General features: G+C 40.6%; 1 protein-coding gene across 4 annotated transcripts in view; it reads right to left on the bottom strand.

The window, feature by feature from the left end:
* Positions 1-347: 347 nt before the first annotated feature.
* The window catches only part of LOC147200703 (uncharacterized), a 48,799-nt gene continuing 37,020 nt past the window's right edge, over positions 348-12,126 (bottom strand). For 3 of the 4 annotated variants that reach the window (XM_086121144.1, XM_086121142.1, XM_086121143.1), the window contains 10 exons: positions 7,659-7,796; positions 7,106-7,270; positions 6,616-7,011; positions 6,042-6,509; positions 5,786-5,962; positions 5,447-5,705; positions 5,057-5,350; positions 4,387-4,503; positions 2,611-2,732; positions 348-1,034 (listed from right to left, as the gene is read on the bottom strand). In XM_086121144.1, coding sequence (XP_085977270.1) covers positions 975-1,034; positions 2,611-2,732; positions 4,387-4,503; positions 5,057-5,350; positions 5,447-5,705; positions 5,786-5,962; positions 6,042-6,509; positions 6,616-7,011; positions 7,106-7,270; positions 7,659-7,796 — 2,196 coding nt within the window. In that variant the 3' untranslated portion in view covers positions 348-974. The remainder of the gene's footprint in view (positions 1,035-2,610; positions 2,733-4,386; positions 4,504-5,056; positions 5,351-5,446; positions 5,706-5,785; positions 5,963-6,041; positions 6,510-6,615; positions 7,012-7,105; positions 7,271-7,658; positions 7,797-12,126) is intronic. The other variant, XR_015101926.1, reaches the window with a different exon arrangement.

The following is a 12,126-nucleotide window of genomic DNA, read 5'->3' on the forward strand; positions in this document are numbered from 1 at the left end:
GAAAGTTGGTTTTAGTAACAGTTATACGCTTTGCAAGTGTGATCATAGCCAGAGTTATGTAGCATTTTTTTTGTTTGTTTTGACATTATAATGTAATGTGATGGCGTCATTAAGAGGTGGATTAGGTCCCTTGATATCAAGTGATGGCGCAAGTCCTAAACTCACTGCCAAACACTGGTATAGTGCATCCTAAAAAAAGCAGCTGGTAATATACAAAACTACAAAACAATTATATTGAATATATTTGGATTTTGAAAGGACTACTCAGAATGACAATTAAAAAAAATACTGTTCCCCAAACAAACAAATTAACCTGAAGTACTGCAATAAACCCAAGATCAGCAAACTGTCATCCCAAGTTCTTTAATGCAAGGTACATAAGGGTGCAATATGTTGAAGGAAAAAAAAGTGCAGTTTGTGCTATTTCTTGCAGCCCTCTTTTCACCGTACAGTTTCATCTTGTTCCTTCATCAGAAATCAGCACACATTTCAATCAGCACAAGACAGTAGCAACAAAACTAAGGAACGGATATGTCCTTCAACTAAACTATAATTAACTTGAATTTTGCTAAAGGTCTTCACAGAGTCAACACAAAACATGCAGGGCTGTAAGGACTTTTGAATTCCGCTACAGCACTCGTTTTTCTTCAAAGCCAGGTCATCTCTTCTGCAAAAGAGTAAAATCTGAGCTTGAAATTTTAAACTAAGCACAACTGTTGTTTGCACAAGAATAATTTCCTGAAAAACAGATACATTGGTTGAAAATTACATCTGCCTTTTTGTTTTTGTCGTAATTCCAAGTTAATTAAGTTGCCCAATAGAAATGGGAAACTCACAAAATGTGTTGACACCTGTGATCTGTCGAGCGAAACACGAAATGTCGACAGACGGTGTGGACTGTGGAAAGTCCTTTGCAGTGTCATTGTTTTACAAGCACGCCAAAGGGGGGTAGCTCAAATGAAAAAAAGAGGAAGTCACTCAAGAGCAGTTTCCAAAACTAATTGACTTTTTGGTTTTCTTGTCTCCAAGTATTTCTGCAAAAGAATGAACAAGAGAATGTAATGAGTCATCATGGCTTTATAAGATATACAATGTTTAACATAAGTGAGTATCGGTACATCCCCAATTATTGTATTTCTTTATTGTTAATCAAGTCCCCAGTGAATGCAACAAACTATCAATTTTTGATGCATTGATTTACCTGTGGTTGAATTCTTGAGAATTACAATGGTCTTTGAAACAACTTATATTTGCTCAACTTTCATTTCCACATCCAATTTTCTGCATTCAAGCAACAGACCAATGAAAATTCATTTTCATTTATTCTACTGATTTGATTTGACTTTTAATTTGGTCTCTTATAGGAGAAACTTGTCTTGGAGGACAGGCCCCCCATGCCGCTACATACATTGAACAATACACAACAGACATAGGACAATAATACAATACAAGACAATATATACTCTACATACATTGGACAATACGTTACAGGCATCTGCACACCCCACACTGCCCTCATGTCCTCTTGCTCGTCTGTCTGCTTTCCTCTAGTTGTTTGTTAACTACGTTGATAGCCTGCGGTATGAATGAGTTTTTGTATCGGTTTGGTTTGCATAGAAGGGTCCTGTACCTCCTTCCTGAGTGTAGGAGCTCGAATTGGGAGTGCAGCACGTGAGAAGGATTGTCTAGAATGTTGTTGGCCTGTTGAATAACGGACTGCAGCACATATACAGTATACTGTATCCTGGGGAGCAGGGGGTGGGGGCTGTCCGATTACCTTCCCTGCTGTTTTAACCAAGCTGGTTATCTGTTATTTAAAGCGGTAGTAAGTGACGAAGGCACCCCAGCCCTTCTCTACATAAAGCAGGTGCAACCATGCCATCATGGTTGCATCATGAACAAAACTGCACTGGAGGAAAAAATCATTGGCACCGTTCTACCCACTCTTGAGGACTTGCACACTGCAAGAATCAAGACAAGGGCACGGAAAATCCTCCTGGATCCCCCGCACCCTGCCCACCACCTTTTCCAGCTACTCCCCTCAGGCAGACGCTACAGATCCATGCGCACCAAATCCAGTAGACACTTAAACAGCTTCTTCCCTCTAGCCATTAACTACTTAAACAGTCACTGACGTAGTCACTCTTCTTGTACTACAAATGCTGCTACTGGTTACTCTAAAATGGTTCAATGATTTTGTTGTTTACGATGATACTAATGCAGCGTGTTATACCGGAGACAAATTCCTTGCGTGTTCTACATACTTGGCCAATAAAGATGATTCTGATTCTGAACAAGAAAAACTTCTTTCAACAATTAAATCTGTTTGGCAATGTCTAGTGAACGTCTGTGCAACTGTGTGCAACATTGAACATACACCTTGACAAAAAACACATTTGCTACGCACTTGCAAACCTTCACATCTCATACAGATAAGGACTTTAGAAAGCTCAACAAATTTGGTATGAAAACGAATGCCTTGAGCAGTTTCTAGAGAAGTGTGGTGGAGAGTATTGTTACTAGTTCCATCCTTGTATGGTTTGGAAATTGCACGATGGAGCAGATGAAGGTGATACACTTTAAATTTTGATAATAGGTGTGCTTTCATACCTGCAGATTCTCAAAGTGCTTGAGACTTTTGCAGTGGGTGATCTGAGCGTCTTTGCTTCCACTGAAAAAACGATTACACACTTTGCAGAAGAAGCCTGTTTTTGGGACCAAGAACTCCATACCTAATGTATAAAGAGAGACGGGAAGGGGTGAATATTGACAAAACAATTTTAAATGAAACTCCATTTGAGTAACCTGACACTGATGCCAGTTGATGTGAATGGTAGAAAAAGAGGAAAGTGTTATTTTGTTGTTGTTTAAGATTTTTTAAAAATGTCTGACAAATGTACAACTTTGTTTGGTCAGAGTTTCATACTTCTTAAATCTTGAAATTAAACCTTAATTGTTGTTTAAGGGAAATAAATCAATGACAAATGATCCAAAATTACAGTCTTAAACACACAAAAAACACTACAATATTCAAATCAGTAGAAAATGACTTTTTTTTTTAACAATGGAACGATGATATTATCTTAATCAAATCCCTCGTGGTTGTCATGTATATTAAACTCATCTTTATAGAAATCCATACAATTTAAGTCAGTCACTGAAAGTTCATACAGTGAAACTCCTCGAGAACGAAACCTACATGGTCGAAAATACCCCCTAATGTGAAATTTTTTTCATGCATTAGCACCATTCCCATTCTCCTGCCCCCCATACGATGAAAAACCCCCCTGTTGCGTTATACGAAATCATTTTCTCTGCTCTAGCCTCACGAAAAGATTCACCACAATGAAATCTAATCCAACAGCGACCTCCACTGCTTCGTTCAGAAACGGCAACAGCAACCAACACACTGGTTTACACAGCTCCGAGTTTCCTGAACGCAACATACTCATAGCTGCTCTGCCATTGGCTTACCGAGCATCATCCTGGCCTCCGATTGGCCAAGACTCTTGGCCCAAGAGGGACCTCACTATCTATGTGTGTAGATACTGTAGCTAGATCAGTGGAAGATAGAGTGGAATGCATCCGATTAGCTGCTCAGAGTAAATTGCTTATGGCTCGACGGACATTCAAATAAACGAACGTTTCCTCGAATGCTTTACTTGTTATCATGCTAAAAACCTTACGCTAATGGAGCGTTAATTAGTGAGAAGACGAGTTCCATCGCACTAACTATGGCCATCGAGGACTACAAAGTGTCCTGTGGCTGGCTTTAAAAGCTCATTGCATGACATCAGCTGAGCAACGCTGTCTTGGGTGGCGATCGAGGGGAGGTCGAGTTAGAGACAGTGAGATAGTGGAAAGAAAAGCCACCGGGTCCAGGAAGTATCTGTTATTGTTAGATTCAGACGCAGCATGAACGTTGCATTGCTAAAATGGCTAAAAAACGGACCTTTGGATGTCAAGCAGCTAAGACAAGAAGCGCTCTGACGCTGGAAGAGAGGGTAAAAGTGATCAAAATGAAAGACGGAGGAAGCAAAATAAAATACATTATCTAAGAAATTGATGTAAGTGAAAGTGAATACTGATCGTAAATTTCACAATTTCTTTCCCTTTTTAACTATATGAAGTGTCAAATAAGTGTGTGGTCATACTTATGCACTATTGGAATAAAAATAAAGAGTACACATACGATTGTGTGTGTGTGTGTGCGTTTAAATCTAAGATCAAATTTGCTACTTTCGCAATTTCTTTCATCTTACATCTGAGATCAAATTTGCTACAGTGAAAACCCCCCCTGTTGTGAAAAATGTCTTGCTGCAAACATGATTTCGTTGTAGAGTAGTTTCACTGTAGTACATTCCAACATTCCAAGAGGAGTCTTACCAACTGGTATGCTAGGGTCAAAATGGACGGCGTCTGTGGTCATGGGAGTTTCTGTTAGTGGCTTCTCCTTACTCTTTTCATCAGTGATTGCTGGGATGTCAGAATTATTGCCTCTTGCTATGTGAACATAAGAGAACAGAACAGAAACAAGTTTTCATCAAAATGACCAAATCTTCAACCAACTGCATCCTGTACGAGAAATACGCTGTTACGCACTGAATTACAATCATCATGACCAACTGCAAAATGAAATGCAGAAAGAGTGCTATCAAATAACATATATATATATATGTTGTCGACCAGCCCAAAAATTCATTGAGCGCTCGGGAAACTCCCAGTGGCCACCACGACCCTGAGCCTTTTTATGTGTACTTGCTTATTTGTACTTTTTGTCCCTTATTAAAAAAACACACACTCATACAACTATACACACACACTATTTTGTACAAATAGAGGAATTGTAATCAAGGCAAAACCCAAGTGTGGGAGATAAAGCCTGCACCGACTGAAGTTTTTTTTTCTGCTCTCGTAAAAAAAAAAAAAAAAATCAGTGAACCACAAAATAAATGGACAATATCCGAAGTTTATCAACATTTAATCTGCTGTCAAATATTTTCAGGAGCACGGTATAAATGTTGACAAGATCGAGTGACTAAATCAAAGAAACTACCTGGCTCCTCAGATGGTTGGCTTATCCAGGTGTCCGCTTTCATTTGCACCTTTTCCATTTCCTGTGTTCTATCCGTTAAGGTCTGCCCATCATTTAAAGGGCTGTTAACCAGGGGTGTTGCTTTTTGCATTTCTTCAGTAGCATCGCCTGTGGTATTTTTTCCAGAAGTCATTTTCTCCTCAATAGTGTGTGGATCTGATGTTAAAGCATCAATGACAGCTGTGCTTATTGAAATAGATGTTGGAAGACTCTCAACTATGACCATACATTCTGTGGAAACAGAGGCTGTAGTCTCTATAAATTGACAAAGACAGAGAAAAAGCAGCAACATTAATATGAGGGTTAAGAAAAATGCTTCAGGGTAACATTTTCTTGAAAGAAATATTCTACCCGTCTCATTTTTTTCTGGTTGAAAATTTGCCACCACTGTTTGGTTGACGGGACACAATTCTTGCTGAGTTTGTGCGGATGGGGTTACAATCACATCGGATGATACACTGTCAGATGTCCCAGCTGAAGTTGGAGGCTGATGTCCAACATCTACAATGGGATCTTCAGATGTCATGAGCTGAAGCTGACAATTTGTTTTGGGAACATCAGACTTCATAGATTGAGCAATCACTCCTTTAATTTCATCCAAGGGTGTGACCTTGAAGTGGTAAAAAGTAAGACGAATTTAAAACACATTCTCAAACACCTCAAGATTTGAAAATCATATGAATGTTTCACCTCATGAGTGTCCAGTGGGACAAAGGTTAGTGACTGCTCTTGCTCTGCAGTTTTCTCTGGAGCAGCAGGAGAAGGTGTACGTGGAAAGTCATTCAAGGCAGTCACATCCCCAACTTCATCCACAGTCACAAAGTCACCCATGCTCAACGGAAATGATTCAAAATCTTCACCCTCATCCTAATGGTACGAAAGAATACAATTGATAATAACAGTCACAATAACTGTTAGATCATACTTTTTGATAAATGCAGCTCACCATTTTGGGCGGTTCAGCATCTGATTTGTTAGAGATTCTTTGTTGATCCACATTTGAGTTGCTCTTACATGTCTCAAACCTACAAAATGATCTCAGTCCTGAGGACTGAACAAGTTCTTCTTTCCTCTCCATTGCCCTCACCTCTCTTTTGGTTTTGTCCGCCTGCTCACGGTCCCTCTTGGCCCTTTGCAATTTCTCCTGGACCCTAATCTTTCCCTCGCTCTCCTTTAGTTCCTTCTCCTGTTTTGCTTCTTTTGCAATTCTCTCCCCCTCTTTCGTCTTTAAACCACCCTCCGCATGGTTCTTTACGGTCAATTTTGTTCCATCAATTACTTTTTGTTGATCTGTCTCTTTTATTTGACAATGCGTCTTTTCCCCCATTGTCTCCAGGAGATCTTCATTTGCAGAACCTGCCATTTTATTTGGATGTTGGTTAGTTCTTGCTTCATCCTGCGTCTCTGGGATATCCTTGAAAAAACAAAAGGATTGCATGATCAAAAACTCAGAAAAATAATAAATGTGGACTATTCATGAAACAGCTTAAAACATGAGAAACATCATATTTATCTTTTACCTTGGAAAACTCCGTCCTGGAAACATCTGTAGAAGTACAGTGACCAACATTGGTCTTATTTTTTTCTAACTCAGCTACATTTTCAGTTGTCAGCAAAATAGTCTCATTAGCTGATGCATCCTTCTCGTCAGACTTCAAGACTGCATTACTACTTGATACGTTCTCTTTGTCAGTCTTTGTGTCTGGTTGAAGTGCAGATTCAGACTGTACATTCCTGGGCTCGTGAGTGACAAAGCTTCCATTTTCTTCCAACGATTCATCTGCAGTAGCAACCTTTTGAGGGCCCATTAATCCATCTGGCCCTATTTCCATATCAACAGAAACATTTTCTTCAAACGCTTTCTTGTCCTGGTCAGCGGTATCTGTAATGCCGTCTTCAGTAATTGCATGAATAGCCTAAAACATCAGATGAAATACAAGCATGTAAAAATATTTTTTCCCCACAATAGTTAAAGCCTAAATTTATTTGACAACTAAGAATCAAGCATACCTCAGGTGAATGTAGGTTTGAAGATAATCCTTGAGTCGGCGTGCTGGCTTTGGGATCAGGCTTGTGTGAAAAAAACAGTGGGTTGTTTTGTATAATGCATGGAAACCTCTGGAAGCGTTTGTAGACAGAGAGGGCCATGGCTGAAGTTGCCATTTCACAAATAACCTTAGCAAGAAGAAAATAAAAGTTCATGTACCTGCATTGTTTTCAAGATACCCCAAAAGTCAAACTGAAATCTGTTATATTTACAGAAAAAAACATGTAATAATATTAGTTACATTTACTAAAAATGTGGATTATTTTGCAGGAATAAATCGATGTAGTGAGAGAGGCGCTCTGTGTCTCTCTCTCTTTCTAATGCGCGCACGCACACGCACGCGCACGCACACGCACACACACACACACAGACACCAAGTTGGTGACTTGATTAACAGCATCTGGAAGTCTTGAGCCATGACTAACTGCTATGTGAAACTTTTTAAACACTGGATAACAACACAATGATAGAACAGTGCATTTGTTGGTTTCGCACAGGCATGGTTGAATTCCTTACCATATTGTTAAGTTCCAGAGTTTTGACCACAGTCCCAAAACGCCGAACCAGTTGCTTAACTTCACAGGCCCCAGTGGGGGTGTCAGGAACATTATTTATCACCAAGAGGCTGCTCCAACTAACTGGAGATGAACTCTCCTGAATGAGGCAGAAAAAGGTTTGCTTACTAAATTATGCAGTTTTCATTCATCCATCCATCTATTCATACATTCATTTTCTGAACTGCTTATCCTCACAAGGGTCGCGGGGCATGCTGGAGCCTATCCCAGCTGTCTTTGGGCAGTAGGCGGGGGACACCCTGAACTGGTTGCCAACCAGTCGCAGGGCACACAGACGAACAACCATCCACACTCACACTCAAACCTAGGGACAATTTCAAGTCAAGTCAAGTCAACAGTATTTATAGAGCACTTTCAAACAGCCATCGCTGCATACAAAGTGCTGTACATGGAGCAATTTAACATGCACAATAAACAGTAAGACAAATCGGTAATAAAGGCGGTAGAAAGCACCAAACAGTAAAACCAAGAACAAATCTAAGTCATGCTGAGTCGAATGCCAAAGAATACAAGTGAGTTTTGAGGAGGGTTTTGAAGATGGGCAGCGGGAGGTCATTCCAGAGAGAGGGACCAGCAACAGAAAAGGCTCGATCCCCTCTGAGCCTGAGTTTAGTTCTTGGTACTTCTAATAATGTCTGGTCCACAGACCTGAGGCGCCGGGCAGGTGTGTAGGGGCGGATGAGCTCAGAGAGGTAAGGTGGCGCGAGATTATTCAGAGATTTGAAAACAAACAAGAGGATCTTGAAAATAACTCTAAAATGTATGGGGAGCCAGTGAAGGGATGCCAGAGTAGGAGTTATGTGCTCCCTCTTACGAGTACCAGTCAAGAGGTGAGCAGCGGCATTCTGGACGAGCTGAAGGCGCTTAATGGAGGACTGGCTGACTCCAAAGTAAAGGGCATTGCAGTAATCGAGCCGGGATGTGACAAAGGCATGAATTACTGTCTCAAAGTGTTCATGTGAGAGGAGAGGTTTCGAGTGTTCTCCTCACCTGCCGTGCATGTTTATGGAATGTGGGAGGAAACTGGTGTACCCGGAGAAAACCCGCGCATGCACAGGGAGAATAAGCAAACTCCACACAGAAGGCTGGAGCCGGAACCGAATCCTGCAGCTCTGCACTGTGAGCCCGATGAGGTAACCAGTCGCCCACCGGGCTGCCCATGCAGGTTTTTTTCTGGTCCCCAAAGGGAAATTTGTCACTCAGCTAGTGATACAGTTTACAGTCGGCAGCATCATACTCACACCAGTTAACACAAATGACACAGGGAACAGGTTACACCCACATCAAGGGCGATTTAGAACAAAAATCAGTTTTACTCAGCTAATGCAGTAATAATAATGACCCAAATACCTGCAACATGAGATCCAATGTTAAAAACTTTCTGATATAATGCTATTAAATGGTAGTATGTAATGGAAACAACATACATGCAATACAGCACCCACATTAAGGGCTAGGCGATATGGCCTAAGAATAAATCTTCAAATATTCCAACACATCCAATTAATTTGATCACTGAAAACAAAAACCAATGATAACAGAAAATGGGGCACTTCAAACACACTTCATTTTGAAAAAAATTTAAATGTTGAACAATTTAACATCATCGAATTAACACGAATATTTCCTTTCAGATAGATGTACTGTAGCAACAAAACTGTCACTGAACATACAAACAATTCAAATGAAGTTGGGACATTATACTTGACCTAAATACAGAATACAATTGTTTTCAAATCATGTTCAATCTATATAAAATTTAATACATTACAAAGACAAGATATGTAATGTTCAAAAAAATAAACTGAATAGTTTTTTATTTTATTTTTTTTTTAGAATATAACAATTAACTTTGGATTGTATGGCTGCAACACATTCCAAAAAAGCGGGGTCAGGGGTCATGTTAACCACTAAGATACGTCACCTTTTCTGTGAACAATATTCAATAAACTTTTGGAAACTGAGGACACTAATGGTTGAGGTTTTGTAGGTGAAATTCTTCCCCATTATTGCTTGAAATATAGCTTCAGCTGTTCAACAGTCCGTTGTTGTAGTTTGCGCTTCATAATACACCACACGTTTTCAATAGGAGAAAAATGTGGAGTGCAGGCAGGCCACTCTTGTTCCCCTTGTATTTGACTCAGCACTTGCAAAGGCTGAGAGGTGTTTCCATACAAATGAACGCATTACTTCGTCTTAAAACGCTGCACCTTCCTCGCCACCATGATTTATGTTGATCTACTGTAATTTAGGCAAGGAAAATTAATTTATATAGTCGATCAACGAGGGGCTGAGGGGGAAATGCTGAGGAAAAATATAAATACAACGATTGTGTGGCTGTGTGCGTACTAATATTATATATTTTTATGTTAGTGTACACTACACCCAAAGCATCACACAAAATTTGAGTTTTCACAAAACACTGTTGCCGCGGCAACCCACAGTTCTCCAATAATGCAATACTGGCTTTGAGGGTTAAACATGCAAGAAAACTCTTGAGACTTGAACACATTAGGCTTGTCAAAATCACTACTAATTTACTTGTTTATTGTAGTTTTTTTTTCTTTAAATGTCTCACTTGCGCCTCCAAGAAATTTTTAACAAAGTAGCCCCAGGTGTTCTTTTCACCTAGATCGGGGGTCGGCAACACGCGGCTCCAGAGCCGCATGTGGCTCTTTAGCGACATCTAGTGGCTCCCTGGAGCTTTATAAAAAATGTTTGAAAATGGAAAAAGATTTTGATAGTAGGCTAATATTGCTCAAATAGATATAGATATATGTTGCAGCTCCGAAAAAGGAAAGCTGTGGTGTTGCTTTTTTAAAACGTACACTTTATTTATGCTTTTAACAGTCTCGACAAACACAGTCACATCTGTGTCCGACTGCCTTCTCTCTTCTTGTTCAACTCGAGAGGCGTTCAAAGACAGCCTCCGAAAAACGGAAATTCATGATGGCCTTCACTGACACTAAGAAAAGCGAAAACAATGCACCAGAACAAAAAAATCAAGCAAGGAAATCACAAAATAAATTCTATGGGGGTGTTTGTTAACACACAACAAAGGACTGAATAACAAACAATTCTGAGACAGTCCAGCCTCCTACATACATAGAGCATGTGTTTCCTTCATTGTAAGATTTATTTTTTTGCGGCTCCAGACATTTTTTTTTTTTTTTTTTTTGGTCCTATATAGCTCTTTCAACATTTTGGGTTGCCGAACCCTGACCTAGATCAATGAAAATTTGGTGGTATGTCTAACAGGGCAAGATCTACCAAAAGTCACTTGGAGCCATATGCTAAATCTAAGAGGAAGTCCATTATTATGAACTTACTTTAAAAGTCTGTGTCGCCTTGGCTACAAAAGCTGCTTTAACCCGACCCACATGATAATGTCTTCTAAAGATTTCTCACACTTGTTAGTCCAGTATGAAAACATCTATAAACTTATTTTTCATTTCAATGGCAAACTTTCTGCTTGCTCTTCTTCTTTCAAATTTACATGGCATTATACACAAGAGGCGGCCCGGTAGTCCAGTGGTTAGCACGTCGGCTTCACAGTGCAGAGGTACCGGGTTCGATTCCAGCTCCGGCCTCCCTGTGTGGAGTTTGCTTGTTCTCCCCGGGCCTGCGTGGGTTTTCTCCGGGTGCTCCGGTTTCCTCCCACATTCCAAAAACATGCATGTCAGGCTGATTGGACGCTCTGAATTCTCCCTAGGTGTGAGTGTGGGCGTGGATGGTTGTTCGTCTCTGTGTGCCCTGCGATTGGCTGGCAACTGATTCAGGGTGTCCCCCGCCTACTGCCCGGAGATGGCTGGGATAGGCTCCAGCACCCCCCGCGACCCTAGTGAGGATCAAGCGGTTCGGAAAATGGATGGATGGATGGATGGATTATACACAAGACTGGTGGTACGGTGGCCTTCCTGTGTGGAGTTTGCATGTGCCTGCATGGATTTTCTGCAGGTACTCCAGTTTCCTCCCACATTCCCAAAACATACATGGCAGGTTAATGGAACACGATAAATTGTCATCAGGTGTGATTCTGAGCACCTATGTTTGTTTGTCTATGTGTGCACTGCCATTGGCTGCCATCCAGTTCAAGATGTATCCCGTCTACTGCCCAAAGACAGCTGGGATAGGCTCCAGCACGCCCCATGACCCTTGTGAGAATAAAGTGGATCAGAAAATGGATGGATGGATACACAAGACCGTGCCAACACATACTGGCAGAAAAGTAGAATTGCACTCCAAAATAAAGAACAAAATTGAGTTTTAACATAACATTTATCCATCCATCCATTCACCATCCGAACCGCTTATCCTCACGACATGCTGGAGCCTATCCCATCTGTCTTTGGGAAATAGGCGCGGTATATCCTGAACAGGTTGCCAGCCATTCATAACATTAAAAAAAA

The sequence above is a fragment of the Hippocampus guttulatus genome, chromosome 9 (genome assembly GCF_054856545.1).
Source record: "Hippocampus guttulatus isolate MCC_2025c chromosome 9, RoL_Hgut_1.0, whole genome shotgun sequence".
Taxonomy (NCBI): Eukaryota; Metazoa; Chordata; class Actinopteri; order Syngnathiformes; family Syngnathidae; genus Hippocampus; species Hippocampus guttulatus.